Here is a 19,615-nt window from a genome sequence, read left to right on the forward strand (position 1 = left end):
GTGCTTATACTAGGGAGATTGATGCAGCCATGGATTACTTGAAGAAGGAGTGTGGGGTGCAGCGGATTGGGGTATTGGGCTTCTGCTGGGGAGGACTGGCCGTCCATCACCTGCTGCTCACAAACTCCGAGCTGCAAGCCGGTGTCTCCTGCTATGGTAAAGTCTCAAAATGCAACCAAACTTCAAACTCTTGTCTTATTTTTGGTGCCCATGACTGTAACCAAGGCTTAATTTTTGACTGGAGTTGGCACATGACTTGGAGCCACTGCCATAGGGGAGGTTCCCGTGGTGTGTAATGCATACATTTTTTACGGGGCACAAAACCCAGACAGATCCAATACATTGATACAAATTACAGTATTATAGTGTTCATACAAATTAAGCGGTAAACATGGCTGTGGTTGAGTACTGATGTCATGATATTCGTGAATTCTGGTTCCACCCGTGTGCTTCAGGTATCATTAAGATAGAGGAGCCCCATTACGCACTCAAGAATCCTGTATTGTACATCTTTGGAGAAAATGACCCACTCATTCCACTGGACACGGTAAAGTATACATACTTGGCAAAGCATTCAGTCTTGCATCTTAACCCTACACCCCCGAGTACAAAACTATAGATTATCACTTGTAGATTTTGTTTTAATCGAAGCACTGTTTACCTTTAGGCATTGCACTATGATAACTGTGTGGGTATTCCCATCGTGCGGCGCTATCAGGTGCAATTGCTGGAGAAACGCCTGGTGGCTGAGTGCCAGGTGGATGTCCAGGTGAAGGTGTTTCCGGGACAGACGCACGGCTTCGTGCACCGCAAGCACGAGGACATCAGTCCGGCCGACGAGCAGCACATCAAGGAGGCACGCGCCGATCTGCTCGCCTGGCTCAACAAATACGTGTGATGCGCTCTCACTAAGTCAACGGTGGCGATTTAGCCATGGAGGTGACATGGTCCAGCGGTAGCACATTTGCATAAGTTTGTGATTTTGAACCCAGCAGGTGTAATAAGCATAAAATACGCACCATATGCTTTACAATCATTTGAAACGAGTAGGCCATTGTGTGCTGGTTTAATGGTCCAAATTTAACAAATGTGAAAATCACCTACAAATGACCAAATTGGGATTACACATTGCAACATCGCCGCCAACTGTGAAACTACTGCAGACGATGTAAAACAAAGTGTCTTCGCAATAAGAATGGCACAGATACCAGTTGTACTAAATAATAAATTATTGCCAAGTTGGTAACATTTTTTAGTACAAGGAAATAGCCCAAGTGCCTGATTATATTTTCCAGTGTGCATAATGCAGGTAATCGATGAACTGGGCAAATAGTGGTTAATACAAAATAACATTTTATTGCCTTTCCAATCAAGGCTATCGCTGTGCCATAGATACATTGTTTACTTTTATATTTGCCAACAATAAAACATCCTATTTCTAATATTCCCAAAAGCTGCATTGGCTAACAGTCTCCCCATGCAATCATAATATTGTTTTGAAAGGCAAACTGAAAAGGTAACCATTGCTTGCAAAATCATATTTTGAATACATGTGCAGAATAACAGTTTTGTATATTCTATTGTTTTCATGCCTGATTAACTTCAATTAAATACTACAGCATATATGTGTAGTGGTGGTATTGACGTGCGCCGACTGTGACAGTGATGGATCACGGGGCGGCGCGGGGTGCGGGGTTGGGCACGCGTTGTGGGCGTGGTGTGGACGCGCGCGCCGGGAGTGACAGATGACGGGGCGGCGCGGAGTGAGTGGTGAGGCACGATGAGATGTGGGAAAAGAGGATCGTAGCCAGCGCCCGGCGATTGGTCGAAGAAGTGGGTGCTCGCAGCGACGTCCGCAGGTGGGGTATAAAGGGGGACGCGCGAGAGCACTCGGGGAGAGTTACCCAGTTGAAGACCCGAAGACGGAGCTGAAGACCTAGTGCCTCCGAGTAGCTCAGTGGCGTTAGTCGCCGAGTAGCTAAGTGGATGTTGGTCATCCGAGTAGCTCAGTGGCGTTAGTCGCCGAGTAGCTAAGTGGATGTTGGTCATCCGAGTAGCTCAGTGGGCGTTAGTCGCCAAGTAGCTAAGTGGGTGTTTGTCACCCGAGTACTAAGTGGATGTTGGTCATCCGAGTAGCTCAGTGGGCGTTAGTCGCCAAGTAGCTAAGTGGGTGTTTGTCACCCGAGTACTAAGTGGATGTTGGTCATCCGAGTAGCTCAGTGGGCGTTAGTCGCCAAGTAGCTAAGTGGGTGTTTGTCACCCGAGTACTAAGTGGATGTTGGTCATCCGAGTAGCTCAGTGGGCGTTAGTCGCCAAGTAGCTAAGTGGGTGTTTGTCACCCGAGATACAAAGTAGGTGTTAGTCACCTGTAACCAAGTTTGATAAAATAAAGAGTGTGTTACCCGTGAAGTCGTCTCCCGCCGAGTTACTACATTACAACTGGCGTCAGAAGTAAACCTATCTTCAAGAAGTATGGACACAAGGAAGACTACCCGTACCCACGAGCGAGGTCGGGATGACGACGGCGTACCGGGGACACCGACCTCGGGAGTAGAGGACGAGGAGTTGCCGCCGATGCAGCACTTCGCGGTGATGGCCGACGCTCCGCTTGCCTCCGACACCAGCCTCCAGGACGCGCACTCCCGGTTGGCGGAGTTGCTACTCGCCGCCGCCGCTGTCTTGGCCGACATCTCCGTTCCGGCGAGCGGAAAAACGGCTGCGGGGGTCGTGGAGGAAGCGACGTTGGAGGATTCCCGCCAAAAGGCGCTTCGCGCCAAAAGTCTGGAAGTTGCCGCCGTTTTTGGGGGGCCGCCACCGATTGGCGGGAAAGACGGACGCCACGTGGCCGGACACCTCCGCGCAGCGCAGCCCACGTCATCAGCGCGCGCCGGAGCCCTCCATTTTGCGCCTGACAACCGAGCCGACATTTTACACAACTCCAGCGGAGCGCGGGAAAATCTCTCCGACGTCGACGACGATCGGGTCCTCCAGCAAAGATTGCCCGCGCTGTCGGCGTTCAAGGCGGATGGGGGCGACTGGGGAGCCTTCCAACGAAGGTTCCTCGCTCATCAGGAGATGTCGGGGTGGTCCGACACCACTGCCCTGCGTGCGTTGCCAGCGATGCTTGACGACGACGCGCTTGCAGCCTTCACATCTGCTGCAAGGTCGTCCCGCTCTACGCTCCAGGCCGCACTACACCTGATGGCGAAGGTGTTCGGACCGCCCTCCACGTGTCGCCACCAGTTCTACGATCGGCGGAAGGTGGCTGGGGAAACGACGCTAGCCTACCGCACGGCACTACTCGCCTTGGCGGACGCAGCTTTTCCCCGCATGGATAAGGAGGGGAAGGACGCCATGGTGACGGAGCAGCTGCTGGTGTTGGCCCACGAGTTGGGGGTCCCCATCAACGTGGCAGACGAGATGGAGATCTGCTCCCTGGCGATCGCCACGAGCATTCACGCGTACGAGGTCCTCAAACGCAAGCCGGGGGTCGTCTGCAAATGGCCGGGGAACGCGGCACTGGCCGCCACGATCGCCGAACCTCAGCCAGCTGCGGTGCAGGAGCAGGCCTTCGCTGCATCGCGTCCGGGGGAGTGGAGAACGGGAGGTCGTTCGCCCACACGTTCGCCCCGCAAGCTGGAGCAACCGAAACCTACGACGTCCGTCGTCTGCTACAACTGCGGCCTTCGGGGTCACGTCGCAGCCGGGTGCCGGGCCCCGCGTCAGCGCGCCGCAGGACCACGTCGGGACGACGACCAGGGCCACAAGTCATCCCAACAAAACCCGGCAAGTCGCGGCACCTCACACGTTCGGTCCACAAACACGGCACATTCGGGTCGCCGCTTCGCGGTGGGGGGTTCGCGGCTGGGTGCCGGGGGTTCAATTCGGCGAGGGGGGTCCGTACGCGGCCCGCAAGCAGTCGAGTGGTCCGAATTGGCCCACAGGATCGTGGCTGCGTCAGCCGGGTCCGTGGTAACGGGGTTCATTGACGGGGTTGAGGTCCGGGTGCTTGTTGACACGGGTGCGTCGGCCACCATCATCTCGGACCTTATTTATAACATTCTTCCCGTCCAAAGTAGACCCCTTCTGCCAGTAGACGTGCCATTTTATGCGGCGAATGGGGGATCCCTGGGGATCATCGGCCAGATTCGGGCGACTATTTGCATTGGTGACATTAAATTAGCGGGCCCTATTTTTGTATCATCATCGCTGGCCGTTCCCTGTTTGCTAGGTACGGACTTTTTGTCAAAAATGCCCATCAAAATTCTTATAGATCAGGCCTGCATAGAGCTTCCGTCAGGTCGGCGGGTTGCCTTCTTGTCGAGCCCTATCAAAGTGCGCACGGTTTGTGCGACGGTGCAGGCGCTGGCGACTCACACTGTACGGGTGCCCCCGGGATCGCAAATGTTAGTACCCCTTCGGTTCAGGAAGCCACTCGAGGTGGGTGCGGAGGCACAGGGGGTGCTGTTGGGGCCGTCAAACAGAGCCAGTAAGGGCCTCGACTTAGCGGTTGCTCAAACCATGGTGAGAGGGGACAGTGAGCCGTTCGTAATGGTCCTGAATACGGGGTCGCGGCCGGCCGTAATTGCGCAGGGAACGGTGCTGGCTCACGCCGCGCCGCTACCCGTTGAGGAACGGCTCGTGGCTCAAGCAGATTTCACTGTCGAGTCGCATCCTCAAAGTGATGAGGGGACTGAGTGGTTGGACTCGCTGTGTGCGGGTTCTGCTAACTTGTCCGGGGTGCAATTGGGAGCATTGAGGGGTTTGCTCATCGAGTTTGCTGACGTGTTCAGCAAACATAAGTACGATATCGGCTGCACTGACCTGTTGCGCCACCACATAGCTACAGGGGACGCGGCCCCTATTCGTCAGAATCCCTTCCGGCTCAGCCCGGCCGAGAAGGAACATGTGCAATCGGCGGTTAATGATATGTTGGCGGCCGATATCATTTCGCCCTCTTCTAGTCCGTGGGGTGCTCCTATTGTCCTAGTAAAGAAACAGGACGGGTCCTTGCGGTTTTGTGTCGATTTCCGCCGCTTAAACAAAATCTCGATGGCGGATGCGTATCCGCTCCCCAGGATGGATGAGTCGCTGGATGCCTTGGCGGGAGCGCAGTTTTTTTCCACACTCGATCTGCTTTTTGGATTTTGGCAATTGCCACTCGATAACGAGTCAAAACCTAAAACTGCTTTCCGGACACCTGGGGGCCTATTTGAATTCAACCGTTTGCCCATGGGCTTACATTCCGCTCCCGCCACGTTCCAGAGACTCATGGAATTGGTTTTGTCGGGCCTCCAATGGGATACCTGTTTGATTTATCTTGACGATATTATCGTCTTTAGTCGGACTTTCGAGGAGCACCTCCAGCGACTGAGAGCGGTGTTCCTCAGGATGCGTTCCGCTAAGCTTAAATTTAAACCGGCTAAATGTTTTCTGCTTCGGGAATCGGTCAGGTATTTGGGCCATATCGTGAGTCGTTCAGGGATCTCGACGGACCCTGCTAAGACGCATTGCGTCAGCTCATGGCCAACGCCAACCTCGGTCACGGAGGTTCGTAGTTTCATTGGTTTTGCCTCCTATTACCGTCGTTTTGTCAAGCAATTTGCCACCATAGCCAAGCCCCTGCACGCTTTGACGGCTAAGGGTGTGAGGTTTCACTGGGGGGCGGAGGAGGAGGCTGCGTTCTGCTCTCTCCGTGACGCTTTGGTGCAGGCTCCCCCCTTGTGTTACCCCGATTTCACACAACCGTTTTTGCTTGACACGGACGCCAGCAATACGGGTATCGGGGGGGTGCTCTCACAGGTGGTCGGGGGGGTTGAACGGGTGGTCGCCTACGGTAGTAGGGTTCTTTCCCCCGCAGAACAACGCTATTGCGTAACTCGTCGTGAATTGTTAGCCATTGTGTTTTTTACACAGCAATTCAGGCCGTATCTTTACGGCCGTCATTTTACGGTCCGGACGGACCATGCGGCTCTACAATACGCTATGCGCGTGGCACAGCCATCGGGCCAATTGTCCCGATGGTTGGAGGTCCTTCAAGACTACCAATTCACGACGATTTACCGCAAGGGGTTGCGGCACTCAAACGCGGACGCCTTGTCGCGGTTGCCGCCGTGCACGGACTGCACATGTTTGTTGGGATCAGCGCGGTGCAAACCCCCGGTCGCCGGCACCCCAGGAGTTGCGCTCGCCGCCACTGACACCCCGGGAGAGGACGCCCCCACGGGGAGGGATTCGCTGTTGTCGTTGCCCCTCATTGAGTGGGGCCGCCTCCAGATGTCCGACAGCTCCCTACTTACGCTGCGTCGGAAAGTTGGCGCTCCCGAAGAAGGGGAGGCGCGGGTCGGTTCCTGGGTGTGCAGACAGGGCCTTTTGATGAGGTGGGACAACATGTCCCGGCGTCACGTGCTCGTTGTGCCTGTTGCTATGCGGGGTAGGGTTGTTCTGGCAGCTCATGAACGGCTCATGCATCTGGGTTTTCACAAAACGCTCGCCCTAATCCAGCGAGACTATTATTGGCCGGGGATGGGTAACGACGTGGCGAATATTCTTAAGGGATGCGTAGGGTGCGCCAAAAGGAAACCGCCACCATTGGCAGCTAATCCACCGCTGCAATCCATTCAGGTTTCGCGTATAAACGAATTGGTAGCGTTGGACATCTTGGGGCCCTTTCCGGTTACACCAAGGGGAAATAGGTTCCTGCTGGTTGGCGTGGAATACTTCACCCGATGGCCTATGGCATGGCCGCTCGCCAACCAGTCGGCTGCGGCGGTGGCGGACGCCTTTGTCCAGGGTTATGTGTTGGACAAGGGCGCCCCCGAACGCTTGCTGACGGATCAAGGGAAGAATTTTTCGAGCGTTTTGTTGCGCGAGGTGTGCGACCTGTTGAGTACAAAGAAAGTGCATACTTCCCCCTACCACCCGCAGACTGACGGGATGGTTGAGCGTCTGAACAGGACGATTACGTCTATGTTGTGCCAGCAGGTCTGCGACGATCAGGTTGATTGGGACTTACAGGTGCCGGGGGTACTCGCGGCCTATCGAATGGCCCCTCATGCGGCGACGGGGTTTTCCCCATTTTTTCTTATGTATGGGCGGGAGGCCGATCCGGCCATGGACGTCCAACTGGGGATTTCCCAGCCACGTGCAAAATCTAAATTGGCAGACCACATCAAATTTAATATCGCCAAATTGACTGAAGCGCGCGAGGCGGCAAGGTTGAATTCGCGGTCGCGGCAAATTGCAAACGAGAAATTGCATGAGCGGAGGGTGCATACGCATGATTGGAAACCAGGCGATAAGGCCTGGCTGCATTGTCCACATGCACCGTTGGCTACGTCCCCCAAGTTGTTGAGACCTTGGAGGGGACCGGTGGAAATTGTGCGGGTTGCACGACCCCAGAGTATACAGATTAAATGGGGGAAACGCCGTTGGTATGTGCACCCCTCCCGACTGAAGCCCTATGCGGCACCGTGTGACCCCGTTCTGTGCCGTGACGACCGGGCGTGTGATGTGACCGTCGACTCGGGGAGGGAGGTGTCGCAGGCTGATCCTCACGTGTCTCCACCTGACCCACCCCCAGGTGCCTCGGGCTTGACGGCTGCTGACCGTCGAGAGCCTGAACCCCGGGGCACGCACGAGTCCTCGATGCCTGGCCGATGTCTTCCTGAACCGCCGGCACCACCGGACGTTCAACCGCGTCTGGTGCCGTACGACGGACCGGCAAGGCGGACTCGGGCTAGGTCTCAACAATTTTCATGAAGACGGTTTTTTTGCTCTACACCGAGCTCGCCCGGTGTTCCCCTCTGCCGGGGTAATGTCCCGTTGTAGGGACGCTCGGAAGAAAAGGGGACACTGCACGAGTCGAAAGAAAAAAAAAAATTTCCATTTTTTTTTTTTTGTATACACATTGCTATTGTCACTCGCCGGTTTGTATATTTTTATAGCAGCCGGGGCGGCTGCGAGCTATGTGGTAGGGGGTGATGTAGTGGTGGTATTGACGTGCGCCGACTGTGACAGTGATGGATCACGGGGCGGCGCGGGGTGCGGGGTTGGGCACGCGTTGTGGGCGTGGTGTGGACGCGCGCGCCGGGAGTGACAGATGACGGGGCGGCGCGGAGTGAGTGGTGAGGCACGATGAGATGTGGGAAAAGAGGATCGTAGCCAGCGCCCGGCGATTGGTCGAAGAAGTGGGTGCTCGCAGCGACGTCCGCAGGTGGGGTATAAAGGGGGACGCGCGAGAGCACTCGGGGAGAGTTACCCAGTTGAAGACCCGAAGACGGAGCTGAAGACCTAGTGCCTCCGAGTAGCTCAGTGGCGTTAGTCGCCGAGTAGCTAAGTGGATGTTGGTCATCCGAGTAGCTCAGTGGCGTTAGTCGCCGAGTAGCTAAGTGGATGTTGGTCATCCGAGTAGCTCAGTGGGCGTTAGTCGCCAAGTAGCTAAGTGGGTGTTTGTCACCCGAGTACTAAGTGGATGTTGGTCATCCGAGTAGCTCAGTGGGCGTTAGTCGCCAAGTAGCTAAGTGGGTGTTTGTCACCCGAGTACTAAGTGGATGTTGGTCATCCGAGTAGCTCAGTGGGCGTTAGTCGCCAAGTAGCTAAGTGGGTGTTTGTCACCCGAGATACAAAGTAGGTGTTAGTCACCTGTAACCAAGTTTGATAAAATAAAGAGTGTGTTACCCGTGAAGTCGTCTCCCGCCGAGTTACTACATTACATATGCAAAGCTTAATTGTCTATCTTGACATTTGTCCAACAACATACGTTTCATTGTATAGAGTCCAATGAAGGCTGAACTTATCTAAATACTGTACTGAGATGTTGCATTTAAACACTACTGTACATGAATCAAAATTGTATAAGTAGAGCTGACCAGGTGCCTCAGTGGGAGAGTTAGCTGCTCGGAATGGGAAGGTTGTGAGTTGAAGTTTTCATTGGGGGTTGACTAAACTGAGTATCTGTCTGGGGTTGAGAAGTCACCCGAGGTTGTGCTAAGGATATAATTGCCCCTTCCATAGGAATATGCCATTTTCACCAATGCATCAGGGCTTTAAACAGGTGATCAGCACAGCCTCAATGCTAATTTGAGCAGGAAATAACTTTGACTCTTGTATAAGGGAGCTATTATATAAGAAACTGAAGGAATGTAATTTGACCTATGTACAACTTAAAATAAAATTTGCATCGTGGAGAATATAACATGATATAAGCAGAAAATAGACCACATTTGTCCACGTAAGTATTTTTACACGTCCGATCAGCCACATGCCTCATCCGCTGTGATGTCAGGAAGAGCCGTGCACAGCTGATGATTTAAACACCATTACTGACACAACGCAGGCCTGTGCCCACAAATGGTCTTTGACCTAATTTGGACTGATTTACACAAAATTAATGAAGCCACACGGCCTTTTGCGAGTATTGGTGCCTCTTGGCAACTGTTGAACTTAGCCAAGAAGTATACACACTCCCAGAAGGCCGTGCGGCAGATGCGATGGGAGTAAATATTTTATGTTTAGCTCAACACATTTGTCAACATGAAAAACGGTCGATAAACAACTCAATATGTCAAGAGCCGTGTGAATACGAGACGGGTCTCAATAAATATCGTCATGAAGCAGTCCTTAGAGAGTAACAGGCAGCACCGGAGCCTAGGTGACCGACTCCTGACCGACGCCATTGGGCAAACAGCCGTGACTGACCGCTGTTTGTAAGGAGTGAATGAGTGGAGCGCCACCTTGCTGGATAAAACGCGCTTCTGCACTTCGCGAATACAGGACTCTGGGCAGCGCGTGCTCTAAACAGAAGGATCTTGCCGTGGTCCGAATGGGGGAGTGAATTTTGAGTACGAGTAGTAAATGTCTGTAGGTGGTGAGAGTGAATGTGAGTGGTGAGAGTGGATGTGAGTGATGAGAGTGGAAGTGAGTGGTGAGAGTGAATGTGAGTGGTGAAAGTGAATGTGAGTGGTGAGAGTGGATGTGAGTGGTCAGACTGGATGTGAGTGGTGAGAGTGGATGTGAGTGGTCAGAGTGAATGTGAGTTGTGAGAGTGAATGTGAGAGTGAATGTGAGTTGTGAGAGTGGAAGTGAGTGGTGAGAGTGGAAGTGAGTGGTGAGAGTGGATGTGAGTGGTGAGAGTGGATGTGAGTGGTCAGACTGGATGTGAGTGGTAAGAGTGAATGTGAGTTGTGAGAGTGAATGTGAGTGGTGAGAGTGAATGTGAGTAGCGAGAGTGAATGTGAGTGGCGAGAGTGAGTGGTGAGAGTGGATGTGAGTGGTCAGAGTGGATGTGAGTGGTGAAAGTGTATCTGAGTGGTGAGAGTGGATGTGAGTGGTCAGACTGGATGTGAGTGGTGAGAGTGGATGTGAGTGGTCAGAGTGAATGTGAGTTGTGAGAGTGAATGTGAGTGGTGAGAGTGAATGTGAGTTGTGAGAGTGGAAGTGAGTGGTGAGAGTGGATGTGAGTGGTGAGAGTGGATGTGAGTGGTCAGACTGGATGTGAGTGGTAAGAGTGAATGTGAGTTGTGAGAGTGAATGTGAGTGGTGAGAGTGAATGTGAGTGGCGAGAGTGAATGTGAGTGGCGAGAGTGAGTGGTGAGAGTGGATGTGAGTGGTCAGAGTGGATGTGAGTGGTGAAAGTGGATGTGAGTGGTGAGAGTGAATGTGAGTGGTGAGAGTGAATGTGAGTGGTGAGAGTGGAAGTGAGTGGTGAGTGGTGAGAGTGAATGTGAGTGGTGAGAATGAATGTAAGTGGTGAGAGTGAATGTGAGTGGTCAGAGTGGATGTGAGTGCTGAGAGTGAATGTGGGTGATGAGAGTGAATGTGAGTGGTTAGTTAGACTAAGCGCTGACTTGCACTTTGTCTAGCAACACCACCTATACAATCAGGGGCCGTCCATAAATGACGTCATGCACCTGGGGGGGGGGGTCAAACATTTTTGACGATGTGTGACGATGGGGGGGGGGGGGGGGTGAGAAATGTAACGTTACATCAAAATGCGCAACTTTAAATAAATATAGACAACACGTACTACTTAATTAAATAGACTTTAATAAATGTTTTCTCCAACAGCATCAGAGTGCAGCGCCACATTAATTACGCACTACAATGACAATACTGTAGTTTAAAGCGATTTGAAGCATGTTAAAAAAATTTGGGGGGGGCAGAGCTTTGTGACGTTATATTTGAGGGGGGAGGGGTCTGACTTTTTGTGACGCCGTGTGACGATGGGGGGTGGTGTCAAAAATCGTCCAAAATCGCTTGACGTCATTTATGGACGGCCCCTAACGTGGGGGAGAGAGAAAATGAAGCAAATTAACATATGGGTTTAGATTTGTTTATATATATATGTGTATATAGCAATCAATGAAAGTACGGGTGATGCAATGGGCGGCAATGTTAAATTGGTAAAAAATACAATAATTTGAGTTTCCATTGTGGCAGTTGTGGTTTTGATACAACTTGAATGAAATATAAATATATAAAAGTAAACAAACATAACTTTCCAAAAAATGGTCTCTACAGTGTTACTTTTCCTGCAAATGCTGAGTCATTTGGAAGACAAGTCATGACATTGGCTGGGATTCAGTAACAAAGTGGTCCGTCCGCACTTCATGCGCACAGTCGATTGTTTTCACAACCGGACCCACAGACTCCCATTGGTGGAGGAGAGTAATGCAAAAATTGTGTAAGAACTCAAAATATTTAACTCCAAATAGGAGGTCAAGACGGCCATCTCCATATGGGTTACCGTGGGGCTCTGTCAACAATAGAACTATCATCAAAACTGTACTCTCACTGCAACATTAAACCGCGTTTCTCAGGAGTGCAGCACAAACACAACGCTGAGCCCAACCCGTGGGTAACAAAAACCCAACTCCTATTACGTATGTTTAGACAATATCTGGTGATGCTGCTGCTGCGTTGCCAATGGTGCGCAAGCACAAATTATACACTTTCAACACGTTCTTCAAAAAAACTCCTGTGGTTTAAAAAAATATATGCGACGTTTCGGGCAATGGGCCCATTCCCATATTCTTAGGTTTTTTCCCATTCCCATAGCTCATAAATAGGCCAGGGAGACAGTGGTCAGATAACATACCTGTAAACCCATACAGGTTTACCCGTATTTTTGCACAGGGAAATTTAATTCCATGCGTACAACCGTTTCAATACGGGCAAAAAAATAAAACATTTGTCTGTTTGTGTTTCTTTCTTGTGATGACTTTGAAGGACGAACGTTGAGATTTATAAGGGCACGGGGTGATCAATAAGGCCTTAATTGGTCTGTAATAAGGTGATAAAGGGTTGATAGGTATGATAGAATAAGAGCTGGAAATTCCACTTTACACCAAGGGGGCCTGATAATCATCACACGTTTGAAACGTGTTTGATGATTTAACACCTTTTTTGTTTTGATTAAAAATTGCCATGTGCGACCGCTCCCTACGTAAGATGGCCGGTGGCGGGGCCGTCGTAATTAACGGCTACATGACGTCATCGCCATCCACAAATTCCGTCGCGGCTCCGACACGGGATGACGTCACCGCGGTCCCGCCGTGACCTTCCCCTCCTCTTCTCTTGCACCACGCGTTGTCAGCATGGCGGCCGCTGCCAGGATCTTGAACACGGTGGGGAAAGTCGGCCTCGGTCTTGCGGTGGCCGGAGGAATCGTCAACACGGCTCTGTACAACGGTGAGAGGCCTTCTGGTGGACGTGGGGGGTTTCTTTAAAAAGAAAGAAAGTAAAAAGAGGGAGATGATTTTACGGCGGGAGCAGCATCGCCACCACCACTACCATTAACATCGCCATTGATTCCACCTCCTCCCCATGGCGAGGATTCGTTCGTACAGTCTCACCAGATACTTTGACAGTCGTTTCGTCTCATCCACACTGTGTCCAGACACCACCACACTGCTGCAGGTCAGAACTCTGCTATTCTCTCCCATTGTCGCCTCTTTTTTTTTATGCCCACGTCCGTATAACCTTGCTCAATTCAAGACTATTATAACTTTTTAGTGTTTACGTTTTGAGGTTTTGAGCTCGTGCTCTGCAACACATTATAACACCACAACCACCACCATCGTTCTGATGATCACATGGTAAAATCTTGCAATCAGTTACGTTGAACAGGGCCCCATCGTATACGTTAGTGTATATGAAGTGCCCGTCCCAATAACATCAGAAAACTGCAGCTCTCTCGCCTGCTTCAGCAGTTTTCCTGCTGTAATTGTCTCGCCTGATAAAAATCGCTTATGTTGCGATCGAAACGTCGTGATCTATTGTTTTATACCGACGTGACTTTACCGAAAGAACCAAAGAGTATGGATTCCGGCAGTCACGAAAGCTTCAAATCGAGATCAGAAAACTGGGCAGAATGTATTTTACAGGCTTGGCTGCCGATGTGACCTGAAGGTTGAAACGGTTCCAGAGTTTACTTGCTTTTCCGAATGTTGCTGGATAATATGCTGAAGGACTAACAACATATTCTTGGTTCTTTCGGTAAAGTCACGTAGAAGGGAAATAAAATAATAAAAATATAAAACAATAAGATATTCTCACGACGTTTCGACTGCAACACAAGCAATCATCATCAGGTGTGAAATCCACAGCAAGAAAATTTGAAAATTTCTTGCTGTGGATTTCATCATCAGGTGTGGATTTAACACCTGATGGTGATTGCTTGTGTTGCAGTAGAAACGTCTTATTGTTTTATATATTTATTATTTTCTTATTTCCCTTCTACGTGACTTTACCGAAAGAACCAAGAATATGAATCCCTGCAGTCACGAAAGTTTTACATCAAAAAGACTAACAACATGTTTTGTTTATCATAGCCACGGAACGTTTTGAGGATATAACTGGAGGTTTAAACATACACAGCGCTGATGACATCTATGGCAGGTTGAGGTTACCTGGTTCGCTGACACACGTGGGCAGGGAAGCCACGACATTGACCGCACAGACCGGTTCATGAACCCACGTTGCTGTGGTGTGGCGAGTTTGGAAGTTATCCGATGTCTCTACGTGGTCTACCAACCCTTAAATTAAAAGCGCAGGGCACACATGTGTGCGTCATATCTCACTCTGGCTATTACATGAGCACTGTGCAAGGATGGCAGTGATTGTGATGACCTGGCTAAGTTGAAACCAAGGTTATTCTGGTACAGTGCATGTTTCACTTGTATTAACTAAAGGTTATGATACCATTAGTTGCAGGCATTGTCAACCGCTGTGATCATTAACGACTCCCCAATCGACCGTCATCTCACGGTCGTGTAATCCAACAATCCATTTAGCTCCTGCTAAAGAGCTGCTTTAATCGCTCCATCTCCATGGTTCACGTCCTGTCGGGAGTGTTCCCCCTGGTAGCGATTTCGTCATCCTCTCGACCACCGGCCATCATCCCTTTTTAAAGCCCCGTGCCCTGTATGTATGTTGAACTTCTTTCGCACCGTACATAGCAAGCCGTGCTAATTACTAGTTTTATCACTCAATAACCACCTCGGGCTTTCAGCAATTCTAAACAAGTAATACATCTGGCCGAGGCATGTGGAATACACGTGCCTGTTTTGAGGGTCAGGTTTATTCTGTCCAGCATTGTGATCATGCGTTTGTGACGGCAACATAACTCGCATAAGGTTCATCAGCATATCGAGAGTATATACACAATAGTGATGGTAAGCCTTTGAGCCTATCGTAAGATCTCGTTAGCTTTGCAAAGTTGAGCCTAGGTAGTCCTTGAATAATAGATAACCACCATGCACACGCGGTCATTATAGGCTACCGCGGGGTTATGTGGTGGGCAGCAGAGGACGGTGTAGAAAAAAACATTGTTGTGCTGTACTTCACTCTCCCCCCCCCCATGATTGTGCTCCCCATCTTCAAAATGCCACACCATCCGATGAGGTGAAGTATGGTCAAATCATTTCCAAGACCTGCATGGCTTGGGGTAGCCCCCATCCAACATTGGATTTTCAAAAGGGCAGTACATGTACAGATATGTGCTCATATATTAGACCTATTTCATATCCTGCCATCCGTTGTTGGCCTGGTGTCTTTTGTGTGCCATGTAAATTAGACTGGTCACCTTCCTGCGCTGGTGATTTAGGGACGAAGATATTGGAGTTTGGGTGATGGCAGACCGTGGTTTAGTTATAATTGTGTCAATCGTAATTCATCGTAATCCCAGTATTTTATGTGTCGGTATGTGAATGCATGATAAAGTGATGATCATGGTTCTCAAAGACCCATGCATCCTTAGTCACCTGTTGCTATTGAGTTGTGAGTGACTATTTGCCTCATTGTGCACAACCCCTATTTTGTTAGTTTTATGTGCTGACTGTGACATTAGCTGCCAGTGGTAGGTCGCTCATTCTCCAATAATGTTCACTCCCTGCCCATATTAAGTCTTAGCTCAAACCCTTTTTGTCCCCTCTGCCTATCCCAGGCTTTCTCTCTACATCAAATTAATATTTCCCAATATCTTTACAGTGTCTCAAGATAGTTGGATTCAGGCACTCTATAATTTCAAATTGGATGAGGGGAGGTGGCAATGAGAATTGGCCTTCTGGATGGGAAGCATTGTTATTTTTGTACCTCCTGCGGTGGTGGTACTACTTACTGTATTTCAAGCCTATTTGGAGAATGTGTTCAGTGATGGGTTGCAATGAGGACAGACTGCAGCGATTTGCACAGAGGTACCGAGAACGATGTATAACAAGAGTATGCTTACTGGAATTTGTTTATGCATTCATTTGAATTAATGTGTTTTGGTTTTCTTGCCTTTCTGACAGTGGAGGGAGGTCATCGTGCGGTCATTTTCGACCGATTCCGTGGAGTGCAAGATTTGGTGGTCGGCGAAGGCACTCACTTTGTCATCCCCTGGGTTCAGCGGCCGATCATATTTGACTGCCGTTCTCGACCTCGCAATGTGCCTGTCGTGACTGGTAGCAAAGGTGAGTGGACCGTTTCTAATACTTTCTTGAAATGATGAAACCCATTTGTTTACAACCTGAGTGCATGTTATAAACAAATACAATTAATAATACACAATGTTATTTTAGACCACCAAAGGCATGATTGTGACCATATCTGCAATCCTCCCATCATGCCTTGCATGTCACATGACATTGTAATACTGCGTGTATAATGCACACGGCCGTTTTAAACCACCAACTCGAAGAGACAATGTGGCCATGTTCTTTTAGACATGTATATTGGTTTCACTATAGTTAGAAATCATCTGTATAGTCCACAAAAGCCCTTGAGGCACAATAAGCAGTAGGGGAAATGTTGGCTCTACTGTACTCAAGATTTCTAACAAGGAAGACACTGGTATACGTTTATCATCTTGCTGTAGTATCAAATAATATGGCCACAATTTTTACTCTTGAGACCTTATTTTAGATCAGTGAAAGTGGAATTGTTCAATGGATCCCAAGTAGAAATGTACCCATCAACACACGTTTCATGATGTGCCATGGTGTTTTGCTCCTATTCTTGGTTAGGCATGACATCCATGTGATATGGAACACTTAAAAAATATATATGAATGGATTGTATTTTAAGTAATTTCACGCAACTTTGTTTGGCCTTTTCAGATATGCAGAATGTCAACATCACGTTGAGGATCTTGTTCAGGCCCATCGCTAGCCAGCTGCCCAAAATCTACATGAGCATTGGTGAGGACTATGATGAACGTGTGCTGCCTTCGATCACCACTGAGGTCCTCAAGGCTGTTGTGGTAAGTTTCTTACCCTGACCACTTCTAAACCATGTGGTATCCATTAGCTGCTGCTGTTTTAAAGTAGCTTGAATTATTTTTTTGAATATTTCAACGACTTTGCATATGTTCACACGTTATATTATAGGCTCGGTTTGATGCTGGAGAGCTGATCACCCAACGAGAGCTGGTGTCCAGGCAGGTCAGCAATGACTTGATGGAGAGAGCAGCCACATTTGGGCTCATCTTGGATGATGTCTCCCTGGTATGTCATTAACTGGAATTCAAAACAAAGCACCCGCACTCACTTTTTTTTTTATTTGACATGTATCCTTTGATTATGGTTTTGGAGGTCTCACTAACTTGTGCTTCTGTCTACAGACTCATCTGACCTTTGGTAGAGAGTTCACACAGGCTGTTGAGGCCAAGCAAGTAGCACAGCAGGAGGCGGAGAGAGCACGCTTCGTCGTGGAAAGGGTGAGTTTTTAGCTTCATTGACATGTTTACAATTGTGGTATTTAAAATCCTCAATGGTTTAATCAGCCAAACAACTGATGTTGGCTAAATGTCTGAACACTGAAATAATGTATAACCGTTGTATTATACTCCTGAGCTCTGATTCTTTGTCTGCTCTGAGACTTATTTAATTCATTGGAAGTCCCCCCCCCCCCGTCTTCAATTCATCAAGCAGCTAACCCTTCCAGAACATTGTTCATCAAGGTTCTATCTTTGAGAATGTACCCAATCCACATTTAACCTTTTCTGGTATAATTAGACAAGTCCACCTGAATCTGCTTAAGTACCTTTTTTTATGACGATTTATTGCCTCTATTTGACACCACATCAATCCTTTCCAAGTTTTCTATGTCTTCCTTTCTAGTCCAAGTTTCTGCTACACTCAACTCTATTCCATAACAGGCTCTCCCCGAGTTTCTTTAACTTTCCTCATTCTTCTAATCGGCAGTATCCTCGGTTGCCTAATCTCACTTTTCCCCAAGGCAATCCTGACTCGAATCTCCTTCCCAGGGTCTGCCATCTTCAGCGTAACTTTCCAGATACTGAAGTTGACTCCCTCATTCGTACAGCTGTTAACTGGTGCATTATGACCCTTTTCAGGCGGAGCAGCAAAAGAAGGCGGCCATCATTGCAGCCGAGGGTGATGCTAAGGCTGCACAGCTGATCGCAACGGCGATATCCGAGGCTGGAGAAGGCCTGGTTGAGCTGCGCAAGCTGGAGGCGGCAGAAGACATCGCCATGCAGCTGTCGAAGTCCCGAGGTGTAGCCTACCTGCCCTCGGGGCAGCACACGCTGCTCCAGCTCCCAGCACAGTAAAGCGACTGTGACAATAGTTTTTTTTTTGAAAGAGCGCTTAATGTTATCTGGTCAACCTGTTCCATTTTGAAATCTGATGATTGCATTGAGTCTTGCTGGTGTTATTTCCATGACCAGAAACTTGTTTTGTTGAACCAAAATCTAAAAATTACATCTTGCAGAGCTATTTTAGATCTTTACTCTGACATCGGACAAAATGCCTCGAGATCCTGTGATACATCAGGGATTATCTGCAGTCACCATTTGCTAATACTGAGATTTATGGCTGACCCTTCCATAGCTTTGCCACCTTGAGGTCCAGTAAACATGAAGATTTTGTTTAAACAGCCCCTTGGCTTGCACGAAATATTCAGTGTGATTATTCACTGCCTTGGTATAGTTATTTACATTTTGCAAATGTAATGTACAACAAATGAGATTTTGTTGCCATGTATGAACCGTGCATCTCGTGAGTAGTTGCAAGCATTGGGCCGGAGCACGAAAGGGGTGGTAAGAGTCTTATGAGAATGGTTAATGGTCTTGTTGGCATTGTTAAATAACTGCACATTCTTTTTTTATTACTCTAAATTGTTTCCCATTAAAGATTGGTACAGTGCAGTGGGATGTGCTTGTGGTGTTTTGTGACGTGTATGGAAATTGGCAAATAACTTTGAAAAGAGATTTAAGGGTCTGTAAACACATCTACACAGTACATATATAATCAATATAGATATGTAATAAAAAACAATCTAAACTGACATCTTTTGAAAGCATAACCTTATATTGAAGAAACAAGTACGGTGGCAATTAACATTTTTTTATATGGACGGTGACGAAGCAATTCCAGCCAACATGGATTATTTTCTATAATCTCACCTCCCTCTCAACATGCCACTTGTACAATAATTTAGGTGTAACCTGCATATATGTATTTGGTTATAGGAACACAAATAATTACTTAAATCACCGTTTCCTATCTTGGTTTGGATTCATTCCTTGCATCACACATGTTTATTTACATTTGAATCTATGACCATGGTAGTTGGAAGAGTAATACTATACGTGATCTTGTGCTGAGGAATGAATGGATTTTTTTTCAAGAGCTACTTTGATCTAGCCTTATTCACACAATGTGTATCGAGGCCTTACGGTAAAAAAATAATATATTCTATTAAAAATAGAATCGCCTTTAATTACGGGGGTAAAAAGGTCAAATACTTCATACTGTTTTATGATAACTTACGTTTGGTCAATGTACTATATTTTGTAGCACTTTTAAGCGATATACATTTGCAGGGAGATCAATCCACCGTGTGCCACCAGTTAATCTTGAACATCGAAAAAAAATGAACCACACTCCCACTGAGTTGGGCGGGGGGGTAGCACATTGCATGCAGAACAATTGACGACAACGTCGCCGGGAATTCTGTAATTAATCGTCATGCCCCGCAGTGACGTAAAAACACTCTGGCAGGACCCCCCCCCCACCGCATGGACTGCACCATCAGCGGTGGGGGGTATGGGTGGACTTCATGAAAGGGGGGTGGGGAGACGGCTTTGTCCATGGGGGTGGGGGCCCCCCAC

The 19,615-nt window shown here is 48.7% G+C and overlaps 2 protein-coding genes across 6 annotated transcripts in view; both read left to right on the plus strand.

Annotated features, from left to right (window-relative positions):
* LOC144934517 (carboxymethylenebutenolidase homolog) overlaps positions 1-1,618 on the plus strand; it is a 23,542-nt gene extending 21,924 nt beyond the window's left edge. For all 5 annotated transcript variants that reach the window (XM_078860375.1, XM_078860371.1, XM_078860372.1 and 2 more), the window contains 3 exons: positions 14-156; positions 456-547; positions 719-1,618. In XM_078860375.1, the coding sequence (XP_078716501.1) occupies positions 14-156; positions 456-547; positions 719-898 (415 nt within the window). In that variant the 3' untranslated portion in view covers positions 899-1,618. The remainder of the gene's footprint in view (positions 1-13; positions 157-455; positions 548-718) is intronic.
* A 10,937-nt stretch (positions 1,619-12,555) lies between these two features.
* On the plus strand, positions 12,556-18,649 carry PHB1 (prohibitin 1). Its single transcript, XM_078860354.1, has 6 exons — positions 12,556-12,690; positions 15,792-15,953; positions 16,599-16,741; positions 16,869-16,985; positions 17,102-17,197; positions 17,837-18,649. Exons 1-6 carry the CDS (start codon positions 12,597-12,599, stop codon positions 18,050-18,052), a joined length of 828 nt encoding a protein of 275 aa, XP_078716480.1. The 5' UTR covers positions 12,556-12,596; the 3' UTR covers positions 18,053-18,649.
* The last annotated feature ends 966 nt before the right edge of the window (positions 18,650-19,615 follow it).

This window comes from Lampetra fluviatilis, chromosome 10 (assembly GCF_964198595.1).
Source record: "Lampetra fluviatilis chromosome 10, kcLamFluv1.1, whole genome shotgun sequence".
NCBI lineage: Eukaryota > Metazoa > Chordata > Hyperoartia > Petromyzontiformes > Petromyzontidae > Lampetra > Lampetra fluviatilis.